This window comes from Coenobita brevimanus, chromosome 21, assembly GCF_032717465.1.
Source record: "Coenobita brevimanus isolate Jiangsu-jjx chromosome 21, ASM3271746v2, whole genome shotgun sequence".
Classification (NCBI taxonomy): Eukaryota; Metazoa; Arthropoda; class Malacostraca; order Decapoda; family Coenobitidae; genus Coenobita; species Coenobita brevimanus.
This window is the reverse complement of record NC_136974.1, coordinates 31114728-31133092: the sequence shown is the minus strand read 5'-3', so window position 1 is coordinate 31133092 and position 18365 is coordinate 31114728. Positions and strand designations below refer to the sequence as shown.

The 18365-nt window shown below is 42.8% G+C and overlaps 1 protein-coding gene across 3 annotated transcripts in view; it reads left to right on the top strand.

Annotated features, from left to right (window-relative positions):
- Positions 1 to 14093, top strand: part of LOC145392252 (thiosulfate:glutathione sulfurtransferase-like) — a 35236-nt gene extending 21143 nt beyond the window's left edge. For all 3 annotated transcript variants that reach the window (XM_080266717.1, XM_080266716.1, XM_080266718.1), the window contains 2 exons: positions 11618 to 11780; positions 13956 to 14093. In XM_080266717.1, coding sequence (XP_080122843.1) covers positions 11618 to 11780; positions 13956 to 14088 — 296 coding nt within the window. In that variant the 3' untranslated portion in view covers positions 14089 to 14093. The remainder of the gene's footprint in view (positions 1 to 11617; positions 11781 to 13955) is intronic.
- Positions 14094 to 18365: the final 4272 nt, after the last annotated feature.

Genomic DNA, 18365 nt, shown 5'->3' with positions numbered 1-18365 from the left:
AACATGATTGACTTTTTACTTACCTGCCCCCCCCCCACAGAGAGAGAGAGAGAGAGAGAGAGAGAGTTAAAAAGGCTGAAATGCGTAAAACATTTGAGTATAAGTGTTGTGTAGTACAATAGATTACGTATGAATGTGCTGTTGGCAGTGCTTTGAAAGTCAGCAGTGTGTGTGTGTGTGTGTGTGTGTGTGTGTGTGTGTTAGATACATAAAATTGAGTTGCATACTTTTTAGGGTAAAGATATGATATATTTTCAGTGCTACGTAGCCATGAATGTTTACACATGATTATGACTTAAGGAAACATAATATGGTGGGGGGGGGGCTGGGGTTGGCATTGAAAAGTGTTTAGGTGTTGACTCAGATGCTCCAGATATAATGACACGTGGCCAATGCCAGTGTACCTTAACGTCCTCACTCGCCTACCTCACATATCACCCAGACTCACTTCATAATACTTCTCCATTCCTCAGCATACTTCCTTGCTATTCAGTGGGCTGAATACTCCTCTGTTAATCCTTTTAGATCGAGTATATATATATATATATATATATATATATATATATATATATATATATATATATATATATATATATATATATATATATATATATATATATATAGTGTCCCTTGAATTTTGGGTCGAATTTGAGGATGTTGTTCTTGACATAATTTTGAGGAACTAGTATTATATCAACATGAGTCCAATCCTTAACCGTTAAGGAGCAGTTACTGAAGGCATTATGGGAGAAAATTGTATCCTTCATAACTGACCTCTAAGGTCATTAGTAACGGTACCTCCGTAACGATGGAGTATTAAAGCTATCAGGATATAACATATACCACTAAAAAGAAGCGAGAGAACCACCACAAGTTTCACCCTCCATACATCTCCATTATTACATTTTATTTACATTGTGTCCATCCGTCCTTCTATCTGCTTTATATTTACCATTTCGTAGTAATCTCTCTCACGAAAATTATTCTTCTCCAAACCATACTATACTACGCTGCCCTACACGTGCCTGGTCAAGTGCGTTGTTAGGGTGGTGTTTACGTCTGTGCATGGGGGGGGAGTATGGTACTCATGGGTACGGTGAGTACGATGCATGTCTGATTGGCGTCCTTGTGCCCACTCTTATCCTAGTTTCGACACCACTGCCTTCTCTCTCTCTTCTTTCGTACCTTCTCCCCTCTCCTCTTCTCGTCTTTCGCCTTCTCCCCTTTTCTCTTCTGCTCCTCTCCCCTCCTGTCCTCTCCGCCTCTCATCACGTCTCATTAATCTCCCTCTCATCTGATCTCCATCTGTCATTTCATCTCCTCAATTCTCCTCTCGTCACCTTTTGTTTCCTCTCCTCTCCTCTCCTCTTTTCGTCTCTCAGCTATTCTCTTTAATCCTTGCCTCTCTTTGTACCTTTCTCTCTCCACCCCACAGTCCTGCTCTTTGCCTCCCAAACTCTAGCTTCATTTGGCTCCCCTCCTCCCCCTTCCATTTCTACCCTTCCCCCCTCCCTGTCCCCCTCTCCTTCCCCCTACCTACCTTCAGTCCCTCCCCGTCCCTCTTCCTTTCACCTCTCCTCCCCACCTTCCTTTCCTCCCCTCCATCCCAATCTCTGTATCTTCCACCTGCCTCTCTTCTCCTCCCTTTCCCTATTTTCTCCTCCCTTTCCCTCTCTTCTCCCTCCTACCCCTCTGCCTCTCCCCCCCCCTCTCTCTCCTTATCCCCTTCCTCTCTCCCTATCCCCTCCTTCTCCCTCCCTGTCCCCTCCCTTTCCCTCCCTTTTGGTCCTCTCCCTCTAGACTGTTGTCCCTATCCTTACCCCATATTAGGTTGTGTTGTAGGGATGGGTGAAGGTTGAGAGAGAGAGAGAGAATATGTGCATTTGTGCTATGGTACGAATGTATTAAACTGTCCATTGAGAGAGAGAGAGAGAGAGAGAGAGAGAGAGAGAGAGATGATATGTGTATTTGTGCTATGGTACGAATGCATTGCTCTGCACATTGAGAGAGAGGGGGGGGGGTGATATCTGCATTTGTGCCATAGTACGGTCACATTTCTCTCCCCACTGGTAACACCCTTCTTTATTTCACTGCTGTTGCTGATAAGAAGTTAATAGGGTGATAAGGAGAGGAGTAGCGGATTGGCTTTACTCACTGTTGAGAGTAATTGCTGGAGAGGTGTGTGCCGAGATAGAGAGACAGATACAGACAGATAGACAGACAAAGAAGTACAAAGGAAAGCAAACAAAAATAAACTTGGTCCTTTCGTGGCTGTTTGGTATAGGAAAGACTATAACTAACAAATTATTCTACCGGTTAAAGACAAGGATAAAAAAGCAGGAAAGCTCCCACCCTTCCACCGAACCCTCCAGCCGAAGCCGGCATGAAGTGCTGAGAAGGACCACCATGCAGCATAGTTAAACTATTATGGAAATTTCATAGGGGAAAGGGAAAGGAAATCTTAGTCTATACTATCTGTCTGAAAAGGAAAGTAACAGTGTTACAGTATGTATTGATGTTGTTGTGTGGGTGGTATCATCCAGGCTCGGATAAAGGAAATATATATACACATACCACAGAAATGTGTTCTTCAGGAGTGAGCATACTAAGCGGGGGTTCAGATGACACATACCTATGCAAGCGATTTTGAAAGGTCAGAATGTAATAATCACAACAGAATGTAATAATCACAACAGAATGTAATAATCACAACAGAATGAGAACCAGAGAACTAGCTAATAATCCAGTTTTTTTTTGCATTACATCTCACGCCATCATTACATCATTAAGCTTAGGCGTGGCTTTTCTATCTGGCTTTCCTAACATGATGAAGAGTTAGATCCAGCCTTCATTAACCCTTTTATTGCCAGACGTTATTTAGAAGGCGAGGGTAAGGAGGAAGAAGGAAAAATGAACTGAAATAATGGATCATCGTGGTGAAGAGGTTAAGGATGGGAAGGGGTGGGGGAATAAGGTAGGGAAGATGATGTTAAGGAGGGAGGGAGGGGAAGAGGAGGAGGGAAATGAGACAGAAATTGTTTTTGGCATGGAGGACAGAGGTAGGGGGAGAGGGGGAGGCGAAAGAGGGAAGAGTATGTGAAGAGAGAGGGGTAGGATAGGGGTAGAAGGGGGGAGAGCATATTAGGGAAAAAAACGGGGGGGGGGGAGAGTACATGAAAGAGGAAGAAGAGGGCGAAAGAATGGGGTGGGGGAGAGGGAGGGGGCAAGAGTACAGGTGTGGTGGCGCCAGTCTGTCGCTACACCCCATCCTCCCCCCTCCCTGTCAACCTATAATTTCAGTACTTCTTTTCTCTCCCTCCCCTCCCCTCCCCTCCCCTCTCCTCTCCTCCCCATATAACCCATAATTTAAATACTTCTTTCCCATCCCTTTACTTCTTCCCTCTCCCCTCTTATTGCCACTTCCCAGATCCCCCTCCCTTCTCCCCTCTTTCCGCCTCCCCTCTCCCTTCTCCCGTCGCTTCTCCCCTCTTCTCCCCTCCCCTCTTCCTTCCTACTGTCTCCCCTCTTCTCCCCTCCCCTCTTCCTTCCTACTGTTGCTGCCTACTTACTCTTCTCCCCCCCCCCCCGCTTTCTTTCCTCGTTTCTTCCTACTGTATCTGGGTCTTCCATTCTCCCCACTCTTTCTCCTTTCCTCTCCTCTCCTCACTGTTCTTTTATTCTCCTCCCTCCCTTCCCCTTCTTCCTTTTCTCTTCATCCCCTTCCCTCCGTCCCTTCCCTTCGCCTTTTCTCTTTCTTCTCGTCTCTGCTCTGCTCTTCCCATTCACTTCATTTTTCTTACCTCTTCGATTTCCCAGCCTGTTTCAGCTGTCTAATCATCAGTTTTCCTGGATCCGCCATCTTTGAGAGAGAGAGCGAGAGAGAGAGAAACCTACGTAGGGGAGCAGCGCGCCATATAGCAGTTGTTAAGTTTTATGGCCTTTATGTAAGTTCCCTGTTGCTGGCTGACCCCTCTCTCCCTCCCTCCTTCCTTCCTCTGTTTCCTTCCTCCTTCCCTTCCCTACATCTCTACCTTCCTCTTTCCTTCCCTTCCCTCCTTTCCATTCATTCACTCCTTCCCTAGCTTTCCCCATTCCTTCTCTTTTTTCCTTCCCTTTTCTGCACCCCTCCCCACATTTCCTTCCCCCCCTCTCTCTCTCTCTCTCTCTCTCTCTCTCTCTCTTTCTCTCTCTCTTTCTCTCTCTTTCTCTCTCTTTCTCTCTCTCTCACGTGACCTACAGAATTAGACCTTATGTAACTCTTCTCCGCCATTCCTTCACCCCGTCCATCTTCGACCTTTCCTTCCTCTCATCTCCTTTCCTCCTCTCATGTTTTCTCTCCTATACTTTCTCCTTCTCTTTTCTCTACTCTCTCCTCTCCTCTCCTTCATTTCTCCCGTCTGTCCCCTTCTTCAGTCATTCTCTTCCCTTCTTCTCTCCTCTCTACCTCTTTAGTTTCCTTCTGTTTCCCTCTGTCGTTTCGTCCTATTTCCTCTCTGCCTTCCTCTCCTCTTTTTTTTTTCCCCATCCGTCTTCATCTAAAGGGACTGGGCCACTCATACAAGCTAAATACTATGTTCTGGTTGCCTTAGTTATGTGGCAGGAATGAGTCTCCTTGGTTACTAGTCAAATCAGCCCCACAATCTGACAACACTTAGTCACCAACCGAGCTGAAAAGAGTAAAAAGGACAGACAGAGAAATAAGTATCTTCGCATAGTCTGAACGAATACTTGTGGAAAAAAATTGATCCCATCTGAAACATGCGATAGTGGACAGAAGATTTTCATTGTTTTTCCAGTTATCAGTTTTCTTCGTTCGGAACAATGGGGATTTTTTTTTTTTTATTATGTATTTTTTTTTTTTACTATCTTTTACAGCCATGGACAAAAGTTGGCCTAACATTTCACCTATTGTTGCATCTCAGTTCCTCTGCTGGATAATATTGCTGATATGTGAGAGGCTTCGTATGTGTGTCTCGCCATAGATGATTGTCTGTGATTGGATGTGTCAGGGAGGAAAATTAACACACACACACACACACACACACACACACACACACACACACACACACACACACACACACACACACACACACCACTAAACATGCCCTACCCCTTATGTAACACTCTCCTTTGGCGTGTAGTGGTGATGTAACAGCGTGTGGATAGGTCACGGTATTGATGGAGTGTGTATTGGGGAGGGTGGGATGTGATGGACCGTGGTGTGGTGTGGTGTGGTGGATTGTGGTGTGTTGTGGTGTGGTGGGATGGAGTGTGGTGTGGTGTGGTGTGGTGTAGTTTGGTGTGAAGGGGTTGTGTGGGGTGTGATGTGGTGTGGTGTGCGTGTATGAGGGAGTGTGGTGTGGTATGGCAATGTTGTGGTAGAAAGGTATATAGGAACTGGTTTGTTGTGTGTGTGTGTGTGTGTGTGTGTGTGTACGCGCGCGCGCGTTTGGTAGCTCAGCTATGTGTTACGTAATATCTTTGTGCTGTGTATTACATAACTCTCTCTCTCTCTCTCTCTCTCTCATATCCAGTCCGGTATATATATATACTGTATATCCACAAACAAGTTAGAAATTATATATTCATCATTGTGTGCGTGTGTGTGTTAAGCCTTTTTTCTGTTACTGAGGAACGCGAAATAAGCTGCAAAAGGACGAAAATCTGGGCCAAGTTAAGGTGAAGAAATCATAGTAAACTTATTTCCGCATTACATAAAGGAGAATAGGGATATTTTACGAGAATCCTGATTTTTGTTGGGGTGGGGGAGGGTTGGGGCAGGTGTTGTGGGTGATCCAAGATGGCTGACACAGGGTTACGTCATGGAGGGCAAAGGGTTCATCATTGGCATGAGTGTGTCAAGATGGCGGGTTCTTGGTTACGTAAGAGAGAGAGAGAGGGAGAATGGTGATGATGCAGAATTTACAGTGTTAATGATGATGACGGTGATGATGTAGAAGAAGAAGAAAAGATGAAGAAGAAGAAGAATGATGATGATGATGATGATGTAGAATTCCAAAAGTGATGGTGATGATATAGGAAAAACAGATACAAAATAACATACAAAATAACAATGCTTGAACATGCAAGTAACCGTAATAATAATAACCAAGAAGACTGCGATGAAAAAAAAAAATGACCTTGCTTGAGATTACGAGCGTAAGTTTGACACCCCCAGGAGAGCGAGGTTAGTGTATCATTTTGACCTGGTTACCGTAGTCCCTTTATCACCGTACCTGGGTCACTGTAACCTTGTATCACTGTAGTTTGGGCACTGTAATCGTAAATCACTGTGATTTTAATTTTTGTGGGTTGTTAGTATTAGTGGTGTTAATTGTCGTGAAAGGAAGTGATGAGAAAGGATGGTGTGGTGTGGTGTGGAGGGATGTGATGTGGTGTGGTGTGGTGAGAAGGGGAATGGGTGGGATGTGGTGTGGTGTAGTGCGTGCTGTGATGGTGTGGTGTGGTGTGGTGCGTGCTGTGATGGTGTGGTGTGGTGTGGTGCGTGCTGTGATGGTGTGGTGTGGTGGTGTAGTCTGTTCTGATGTGGTGTGGGGTGAAAGGGGTGTAGGATGTAAGGAGGTGAGGAGTCCTAGGGGGGGTGCTAAGGGGTGGGGGTATTAGGGGATGGGGGATGCTAGGGGGTGGGGGGTGCTAGGTAGTAACGAGACAAGGCCTGAGATAAAGGAGTGTTTCTTTTCACATTGACCTGTCTTGTTAGCAGGGCAAGGTCACCCACCCAGTGAGATAGTCTAGTAGTTGACCTCCCTCTCTCTCTCTCTCTCTCTCTCTCTCTATCTCACACACACACACACACACACACACACACACACACACACACACACACACACACACACGAGGGGGTGGGATAGGGAAGATTGCGCGCAGAAATGTTACAAAGAAAAGAATGAGATGAAAAATAAGAGGAGAAAACGATAGAAAAACCGGAGTTGTAAAAAAGAAATGTGTAATAGGGAGAGAGGACGACGGAATTAGGAAGAGGAAATCAGAGGAAGAAAAAAAATGGAGGGGGGAGGAAGAGGAGGGGAGAAAAAATGTGAAGGGAGGAAGAGATAAAAAAAAAAAAGAGATGAGAAAGAAGCAACAGCCAGAAAAAATTGATAGTGCGAAAAAGCTACGATATTAGGAAGAGGAAGTTAGAGTAAGGAAAAATAATAAAAAGGGGAGGGAGAGGAAGAGGAGAGGAGGAAAGGATGAGAAGGAGGGAAGAAAATGATGAGAGGGAGAGGAGATAGGGATGAGAGGGAGGGGAGAAGAGGATGAGAAGGAGGGAAGAAAATGATGAGAGGGAGAGGAGATAGGGATGAGAGGGAGGGGAGAAAAGGATGAGAAGGAGAGGAGAAAAGGATGAGAGGGAGAGGAGGAAAGGATGAGAAGGAGGGAAGAAAATGATGAGAGGGAGGGGAGAAGAGGATGAGAAGGAGGGAAGAAAATGATGAGAGGGAGAGGAGATAGGGATGAGAGGGAGAAAAGGATTAGGAGGGGAGAAAAGGATGAGAAGGAGAGGGGAGAAAAGGATGACATGGAGGGGAGAAAGTGATGAGATGGAGGGGAGAAAAGGATGAGAAGGAGGGGGAAAAAGGGATGACAAGGATGACAGGGAGGGGAGAAAAGGATGAGAAGGAGGGGAGAAAAGGATGAGAGGGAGGGGAGAAAAGGATGAGTAGGAGAGGAGAAAAGGATGAGAAGGAAGGCAGATAGGGAGAAAAAGACAGGAATAGCAAAAAAATAAAATCACGTAAGGAAGAGGAAGTTAGACTAAGAAACAAATCAAGGTCCTTTCCATCCTCTCTAGTGCTCTCCTGTCAGACATTCCTCTGTCACCTATAATCTCTTCATTTTAACTTGCCCAAGAGTTACAAGTGATATAGAACTCCCTCCCGCCCGCACCAGCACGGAGTTGGTCTGGACTCTCCCTTAGCAGGCTATATAAGGAACGAGGTAGCTTATTCCGGTACAGCCCTGCCTTGTTTGTGTGTAGTTAAGTGGTGAGGGAATTGAAAGTGCTGTTGCTGAGAGAGAGAGAGAGAGAGAGAGAGAGAGAGAGAGAGAGAGAGAGAATAAGCAAAACTAAAATAAGAAGCTGGAAAATAATAATAATAATAATAATAATAATAACAGTAGTAGTAGTAGTAATAGTAGTAGTAGTAGTAGTAGTAGTAGTAATAATAATAATAATAATAATAATAATAATGGTAATAGTAGTAGTAGTAAGAAAAGAAAAATAAAATAAAGCAAAAGAACTGTTAGATGAAGCCTACAAAGAACTATTGTGCAACGGTGTCTGGTGTTTGTAACGCTTGTGAGAAACAGGGAAGTGTGTGTGTGTGTGTGTGTGTGTGTGTGAGAGAGAGAGAGAGAGAGAGAGAGAGAGAGAGAGAGAGAGAGAGAGAGAATTCCTACGGTGTCATGTTGCTTGTAATGCTGGTGAGAGATGAGGAAGTGGAGTGCTTTTGGGAACATTGGCAACACTGAACTGGAGAACATTGGCAACACTGACTTGCTAATGTGGGAGTGGTGGTGTAGCTGTGGCTATCTCAAGGTCGAGAGAGAGAGAGAGAGAGAGAGGATGTATGTGGTCTGCTTGGGCGTGCATAAAATTAGTGTTAGAGAGAGAGAGAGAGAGAGAGAGAGAGACAGACAGACAGACAGAGAGGGAGGGACTGAGAATGTATGTGGTATTTTGGGGCGTGCATCGAATTAATGAGAGAGAGAGAGAGAGGGAGAGAGAGAGAGGATATTGTGTTGTAATGTGCAGAATAAATCGCTAAAGGTAAAGCCACTTAGATTACGGTCTGAAGTCACAAGCAACCAGTGACGTCATAGGCTTGTTTATGACGTCACAGCTCCTGGTTTTATGACGTCACAGAGCCTGACCTTGACTGCTTGTCCACTCGGCTACTACCACCCTTTCAGACGTCATTTTTATTATTATATTGTATTTATTTATTGTCTCCTATTGGTCTTTTAGGTGTATGGTAAGAATGAGTCTCCTTGGTTATTATTGGTCTTTTAGTAGAGGAAACACGGAGGAGGAGAAATGCAATGAGGCGGCAAAAGGAGAGAGAGAGAGAGAGAGAGAGAGAGCGCCACATGACTATGACATAGGCACTACCTTTGGCACTCATCCTTTCGAATCTCTCTCTCTCTCTCTCTCTCTCTCTCTCTCTCTCTCTCTCAAACAGACCTAGTTACAAGGAGAGAAACTAGACAGGGTAGCAACAGATAACATAGATATAGTTATTGATAGATACAGATAACAGAGGTAGCCAGTAGATAAAAAATAGATACTGGGAGATAGTAGGCCCTTTAACTACGCTGGGGGCTCTCGAGAAATCGTCTGGGTAGAATAAAATGGTAGATTATATCCGTAGAATTGACGGGGTAGATTGTGGTGGGAGGAAGTGATGCAACATTGCGGCATGGAGAGGGGATTGTTTTAGTTGGAGAAGGAGAGAGAGAGAGAGAGAGAGAGAGAGAGAGAGAGAGAAGAACGAATACCTATTTCCACTTCTATTATTATTATTATTATTACTAGCAAGACCTGAAAGACTGAATAAAAAAAGAAAGAAAGGTATTGTGGGGGTGAATGCACAGACTGGCGACAGCATGGCGGGTTGACGGGGTTCAGAGAGAGAGAGAGAGAGGAGGGGAGTGTGTGTGTGTGTGTGTGTGTGTGTGTGTGTGTGTGTGTGTGTGTGTTTGCCCTTTTGGTAGGCCTATGAGTGTGTTTTAGGAAGTGAACCTAAGTCCACATTCCGTTAGGCTACCTTCCCCTCCTCCCTCGTTTCGTCCTTCCTACCTCCTTGTCTCCTTCGCCCTTCATTTTTCCCGCCTCTTAGAAGGTAAAGTCATAGCGGGGGAAGGAGCAGGATTTCTTACTTTTTTTCTTTTTCTGACGCAACTTAGACACACACACAATTGCAAAATCTGAGGCAAAATCCCACGTCTTCCTATTACCCTCTGTTTCTCCCCTACGTACGTTCCTTCCACCCTTCTTCTTTTCTTCCCAGACTCCTTTCCACCAATTTTCCTTCCCACTTCTTCCCCTCTCCCATGCACTACACACCTTTCTTCTTTACACCCCTTCTCCCGCATTCCTCCCCTAGAACCCTTCTTATCTCCACTAAAAGAAAAAATGATAATAACGATCATAATAATAAAAAAATAATAAGTCTGATGGTGTTTGGGACATCTGGCACTACCCTTGATTCTCTCTCCCCAAGAAACTCCCTCCCTCCCTCCCATACACAGCATTCCTTTTCTCCCTCAACCCTCCTCCTCCTCCTCCCCTCCCCTCCCCTCCCCTCCATTCCTCCTCTGTGACCCCTCGTTCCTACCCATACCGGATTAAACCAGACCCAGCTGGATTCACTTTCTTCCCTGACCACTTCTTATCTACCTCCGCTGTTATCCATATTCAGGCAGCCATACCTCGACTCTACTAACTTGCCCGTCTGCCGGTGGGAAAGTTGTTGGTGTTGGTCTTACTCATACTTAGCCAAAATTGCCATCCCCTCCATCTTGACGGCTGGTCTGTTGCTGATCAAGTGCCATGGAAAGCTATTACATGTGAACCAGTGTCTTTTTTTCCTGCCTCTGAGCTATGTGATGTAAGCTGCAAAACGACGAAAATCTGGGCTGAGTAAAACAAGTGCAGTGAATATGGCATGTGTGTCGTGGGAGGGGGGGGGGATAGAGGGAGGGTGTCTGGCGCCACTGAAGTTTCGCATGTCTGAGTAGTTTTATTTGTGTTTGTTGAGTGACGTCGATAGATATATTGCCGAGTATGAGAATTACACAGTACAGTAAGAGTGGTGATGATGATGTGTTGTTCGGATTACTTACAACTGACCTTTATTAAAATGTGTACATACAAGCCATTGTAGGCCCTAGGCTTGTTTGAGTTGTGGCCCCAGGCTCATCTGGTGAACTGCAGGCTGAAGCTGCCCTTCTACTACAGTCCACCATCCTGCTTTCCGAGGATAGTGAGGGTGTTTAAGACATCCCACTCCAGCACCAGGCTTGTTGGAGTACTCGTAAAACCAGACTTTATAAAACTGTATACATATAGGCCTGTTGTCAGTCCCTCAGTGTTAGCGGTATTGGAAAGACCTTGGTGGCTGTGAGTTTGAGACAGGGGGCTGGTCCTTGAGTGGTATCGGTGACACGCGGATTAACTGGTATCTCTCAGAATTAACTGGTCTCTTATCAGATTAAACATTACATCAGTTAGACAGTTCAGCCTAATTGCTCACAGGTTTGGTAAACAGAACTGGATACCTTATACACTTGCAGATTTGTAGTGAAAAGTACCTTTAGTATGCTTTATGAGAAAGGAGAGTAGCTGCAGCAGGAAAGTTGACTCATATTCAGCACCTTATATTTGAGGGTAAGACTACATTTCAAGAAGAAAAATGGAAGGTTGATAGATGTGCCTTAATAACTATATTGTACTTATGGGATTCTGTATATCAGCAGTTTTAACGTGGAGCAGAAATATCTGTACTTATGATCATTGGTAACTGATAATATAAACAGTGCAGTATTTAATTTTTACTTTACTGTATTCTAACTCTGTATCTCTTTGTTCCAGTGTGCAAGATCAAGGTTGCCCTTCAGCTATCAGAGGACGAGTGGGAGCGAGAGTTCCGCATGGAAAAGCCAGACAAGGGTGACCGTAATCTGGTATTCTATGCCCGAGGCCCCAACGCATCCAGTGCTGCTGTAGAAATTGCACACCGCTTGGGATTCAAGAGGTGAGGCACTGCGTCTGGGTTGTAACTTGATACCAGTATTAGTTTGGGCTGTAACATTAGCCAATTGTAGTATTGCATAAAAGTACAGTAGTATCATGTTTGGTTCTAATTGCTTACAAGAACAGGAATATCTTTGGTAGTAACATTCACAAGTATAGTTCTTTAGTGGATAAGTTTCTAGAGAAAGGAAAGAAGTTGTATGCGGCCTTCATGGATTTGGAGAAAGCATATGACAGGGTGGATAGACAAGGATTGTGGAAAGTATTAAGAATATATGGAGTAGATGGGAAGTTGTTGAATGCTGTGAAGAGTATGTATGATGGTGCGAAGCTGCAGTGTGTGTGGATGGTGAACTGAGTGAATTTTTCTCTTTGAAGGTTGGGTTGAAACAGGGATTTGTCATGTCTCCATGGTTGTTCAGTCTGTACATGGGTGGGGTAATAAAAGAGATACAGGGTAGGGTAGTGGATGTTGGAGTGGCACTAATGAGAGAGGGTAGTGTTTGGAAACTCCCTGTACTGCTGTTTGCAAATGATACTGTGTTGTTAAGTGAAGATGAAGGGGAGCTGCAAGACTTGGTGGATGAGTTTGGGAGTGTGTGTAAGAAACGGAATCTAAAGATGAATGTAGGGAAGAGTAAAGTGATGGTCTTTGACAGAGGTGAGGTCAGTGAATGTACAGTGAGGTTGGATGGTGAGGAAATGGAAAATGTGAGTATGTTTAAGTACTTGGGGAGTGTGATGAGTAAGGATGGAAGTTTGGAGGGTGAAGTGCTTGAAAGGATACAGCAAGGAAGAAAGGTTGCTGGTTCCTTGAAAGAAGTGATAAGAAACAGGGAAGTGAGCATGGAAGTGAAAAAGTTACTACATGACAGTTTTGTAATACAACTCTAACATATGGAAGTGAAGCTTGGACGTTGTTGGAAGGACACAAGTCAAGAGTGAAAGCATTGGAAATGAGTTATTTAAGAGGAGCCTGTGGAGTCATATGGAGAGACAGGCTGACAAATGAGGATATAAAGGAGCGTTGTGGTGTGGATGTGGATGTAATAGGAAGCGTTAGGAGGAACACACTGAGGTGGTTTGGCCATGTGGAGAGGATGGAGGGTGAGAGACTAATGGGGAGAGTGTATGTAAGGTGGAGGGGGGGAGAGGGAGGGGGAGGCCGAGGATGTGATGGAGGGATGGAGTGGAGAGGTATATGAGAGAGGGGTGTGTGAGGTGGGAGCATGGCAGGGAAATGGCAGGGGACAGTTCGACGTGGAGGTGATTTATTTGTGGCCACCCTGTACGGGATTAGGGTGTCTGGCAATAGACAGATAGATAGATAGATAGTTCAGTAGTATATTCTAGAGGAGTTGGGTGCGGACAAAAGAAACAGAGACACTGCCTTAACTCGGGTGCACAAGAACTTGGTCATTTGAGGCTGACGATATATCTTGATGATGTGGGAAGTGGTAGCTCCATCTCCTCTCTTATCCCCTATCTCATACCTTTCATCTACTCTTCCAGGTGTAAATCATCAGCCAGAAATGACCCACTTCTTATAGGACTGAGCAAAGGCAGTGTCTCCATTTCTTTTGTCTGTATCTGTACATAGAGTTACCCAAGTGCATGGTATTGTACTTTTGATCCAACTGATTACCTGTACTGCCAATTACATTATTTTTTTTAACTGGTATCAAATCACTTTAAGTAAAATTATCGGGAACTGTATTAACCTGACTATAAGACCTAAGTATATCCATAGCTACAAAATGTTTAATAGAGATAAAATTTTAAACCTTTGACTGATATAATTTATCTTGGCTGCACAATGTCATCTGGTAGGGACCCCAGAGAAATTTGTATGTTCATTCATAGCAGCAGAATTGTCAGTACTCAGTAGCTATATACATTTTAAAGATACAGTCTGGCAGTATGATTTATTGCCGAAATATGACATGGAAGCTGAGTAAGTTGATAGAAAGATGAAGAGAAGGGTTTCACTGGAGAAGGTAAGTGAACCATTTCAGTTTGATGAAGTATTTTATGTATAATTCTTAAATAAATATTTCCTCTGGTAGGCAGTAGTGAAATTAGTTTTCTTAGGTGGAGGCAGCAGTGAAATACAGTAGCTACATTGTTCTGGGTATACAGGAATGAACAGTGTATAGTAATTTCGTTCTCATGTCAGATCGCGCCACTACATCGGTGGATGGGAGGACTACTGTCAGAAGACTGGCACTCCACTCAAGAAGTCTCAGGATGAAGGGTTTGGTACCAGTGCCAACTACTACATGAACAGGTTCGACCAGTACTTCCTGTAAGGTTATTGTGCTGTGTCTTAATTCAGGTGGAACTGCCCATCAGAACTTGGAACTGTCAATGGAAATCGGAACTAAATATGGACAGAACACAGAACTAGATGCCAACACAACTCATCAGATAATATGGAAGCAGATTTCTTGAACTAAATTTTATTTCTGTAATGGCAGAATTATGGAACCGACAAGGAAGTGACAGATCTCATAATGCTGAAGCCCTATGATATATACAGAAATTAATATTACTCAGATGGTAGATCTAGCAACATAAGAATGACATGGATAAGTGATGAAATATGTAAATTGATTTATTGTCATGAGGAAGTTACCTGTTTGTATATCTACTGTTAGAATGTTTTACCAATGGAATGCCAACTTATAAAGGACTGTTGTTATACTAGCTACACTAATAGACCATAATCAGATGATGAAGAGACAGAGATGATGCTTATCTTTTGAATTTCTCTCTCCATTCAGATGCAGGTGTACTGTAATATGCAAGAGATTCATTCTATTTTGATATTTTTTCACTCATAAAGCCATAATATACACTTTTTATGCATCACCATCATCCACATTTTCTCATGTGCATTTTTTTCCCCGTGTTACTTTATACTCTGCTTAGTGAGGGGAAACAGATTTGAGGGGTACAGTGTCATGTCTTGAAGGTTTTGCAAATCTCTGTGAATTTTGCAAAACTGTCTTTAAGTATACACCATGTACTGTGTGTACTTTCAATGAGGGCAAACATATAGCTCAAAACTGGTTTATTAAGTGAGCTAATATGACACATCATGAGCAGTTCAGAATGGCATAACCACCTCTTACCTTCAGCACAGAATGGTTAACACACATCTTACTGTATTGACTGTGAATGACAAAGGCTGTTGGGACTACACGTTACCCCTCAAGTTTAGCAGATAATGACTTGCTGTTTAAAATGGTTGTCACATCCCTTCATAATACTCCTACCAAAGGCAGTAACAGTAATAACCGTACAGTAATGCCCAACACCCATGCATGTAACCCCATACTCTGTGTAGATAGTTGTCCTTGCTCTGGTGACAGCAAAATTTCTGTCTTGTTACGAGTAGATGGATAGTGGTCAAGCTGAACCATTGCAGACAAACTTTCTACAATGTCAGCCAAGATGCAACAGGTGCCAAGTTTCCATTATGTAGTTGCTCTTACCATGGATGTTATTATGTTCATGATTTTGTTCTGCAACCAAGAAACTGAAAATTTCCTCACAGCCACATGAAAATAGACCCAACAGCTTCAACAAGGCAGAAGAATTTTAAAGTTTACAATTAATTCAAACGCTTTCTATCATGGTATAAAGATGTATATCCATTATACTCTAACTTGGCCTAAAACTGACATCTCTCCATCTTGAATGCTCAGTTATAACAATGGATCAGCACTAGAACATGATGCTAGTCATGAAGAAGTGCTATGGAAAGAATGTAGAACTGTAGTATTGTCCTACTCTGCTACTGAACTGTGTGAAATTAGCCACAAATGAATAAAATTCTGGGCCAAGTTAGGGTAGAAAAAGTATAGGAAATTTCCACAGATCTCTTTAAACAGCATGAAGTAGGGGTGCATAAGAGCTCATTCAGTGTAGTTATATCTTCACTTTCAATCTTCCACCTTCTATTGTAATTGAAAGAATTTTCTCTACATTTCCCTTGCAAGAAGAAATAACTATAGTATGAATTAACTTTTTGTTTAGCGGTAGTCTTTACAGTGGTGAGGAAAAATGAATTCTATTTTTAATTATTACAATGCAATCCATTTTTTAAAAGGCTTCTGATAAATTTATCTTAATGTTAATTTGATTATGTATTTTTCGAATTTGATTGTTGGGAGCACACAAAGGCACAACTAAATATGGTTGTAGATGAAGGTTGTACATGGCTGAGCAACCACAAGGCAAGAGGACTGCTGGGCAATGACACTGGTGCTGTGATACACTTAAGTCTTGTCAGAAGGCTATCATAAAGTTGGCTAGGAAAACATCACAGTCTGTTTAAGGTTAGATTGATGAACTGAGAACTGAAGCATACATGAAACTGCTCAATGATATTATTTAACAAAGCATAGGAATAAGGTAAGTACGAGACAGCAGTACAATATCTGACTGATAAGTGAACTATTCAGGGAAACTTCTTAAACCAAGTGATGTTTTCCCAGCCAAGCATACATGTCTGATTGAAGTGATGAGTGTTTATATGTTGTGTGCAGTATGAACACTCCCACATGGAGAATTAAGTTTATTTGAGACATACTATAGCTTTGGCCCACATAGACTTCAGTTCTCCACGCAGGATTGTGCGTACAGTAATAATCTACTGGCTCTGATATAAATTTCTTCTGTGCGTGAATGCAAAATCAGTAAATGTGTTGGTGTATAGATTTGGTATATTTTAATATGAATGGAGGGGGACATTGATTGACCAACTTTGTGACTGCTCAGCCTTGTAGGGAAGCTCAGTGATTGTGTATGAGACAAGGAATCTCTCACCAACTCGATATCTCTCTATTGATAAAATTTTATATCCTTGTCCAAGTAGGGAACAGTAGGTAATTTTGAAGGATTTACATGAAAGGTTGTTTAACAGTAGCCAGTATATATCCCTCATAATAGATTCCAGCATAATTAGATGTGCAGTACCAGTATACATACAGTAATAAGTTTATATTGTTACCTACACATGAAGTAATGTTTAGTGTAGAATACCTGACATACTTGAAGAGAAACAATAAACTTCCACACTAGCAAAAAATGAAACTACCTTCATCATCTTGCACATATAATATTAAAAAGAAAATACTGGGTGACAGGTGGACAATAAACTTTGACTATGGCAAAAATTAAGTTACGTGGGAAAAAAAAAAAAATGGAAGGGTGATAGAAGGATTGCTTATTATTTTACCCAGTTTGGAAGTTTACCAATTCTCTTCCCCCTTACTATGTGGCTGTGAGTACTTTGAGTGCCTCTGTACCCACAATGCACTTGTATTTGTTTTGAGTGTCTTGTGGGCCCAGACGTTTCTCTAGGGGATGGCTGGTGTGAAAGTGTGGTCAATCCCTCCAGTATGATGATGTAACTTTCATATTATTCTTGCTGTTACTGGACTTGTATTTATTTTGGGGAGACTTTGGAATTGGGGAGGTTAGATGTAACATTTACTAATCTCCTCAAATCTAGTAGGCCTCCCAAATTCAAGAAATCGTGTGGATCTAGCTACTACCTGACACTTTTATTCAGCTCTGGGGAGCCTTTGTGGAACCGGGGGGGTTAGATGTAGCATTCACTAATCCCTTCACTACTAGAGGTCTCCCTGAAAATCGTCAGGAAGCAGCAAGAATAAATGGAACGTTCATCACTGGATTGAAGGGATTGTGAAGAATTGAACGACCAGACTTTCACACTGGAAAAGTTATGGAGTGGAAATTAACAGGAGTACTGTCCATGATGCTTTGAATTTAGGTTGGAGATCTAATAGGCATAATGTCTGTGGTTTTTGTACAGTTTTGGTGTCGTTAGGGCCAGATGAAGAGTCACCGAGTTCATTAGTTTATTTAGAATACTGAGGACTTTACTGCTTAGCATGATGTTGCTTGTGATATGATGATGTGTGCTGTACTGTTTGTGTATTAAACCAGAAAAGTGAATTATTTTATGTTAATTTGCAGTTCAGAGCATTGAGGATAGTCACTGTAAGGCATAATGTGTTAATTGCTGGCTACTGAATAAATGACATACAATACATCATTTGTGATTCCACTTGGTACATTTTGCTTGTACAGTATATTTTCTTTTGCATTTTCTAACCACTTCACGACGAAGACATCTTTAAAATCTAATCTTTGCTGCTATCAAATTAATTAATCTAATTTGAGGGAATGAGTGTGTGGTCGCTTTTACTGGATATGCTGTTGATTAGTTTGCCACTGTTCAGAGCACTTCTCTAGCACGATTGTTGCTCTCTGTGACTCTATCATGTCTTGCACATTCCTTGGCTTCTGAGCCCTGCCTCATCCCATCCTTAGGTGAGAAAAAGATGTCAGGATGATGATTAATGTATCTATCCCATTTGTCAACATCAACATCATCATCATCCAATCCTATGTTGCCCCATGAGGAGCGTAGGAGCACGGGGCCAGATGAGAGTGACCAGCCTCACTCATCCCTGAGAGGTATTACATAAGCAATAATTCCAACCACCTCTTGGATATAAACCTTCACCAGCTCAATCCGATTGGAATGCCG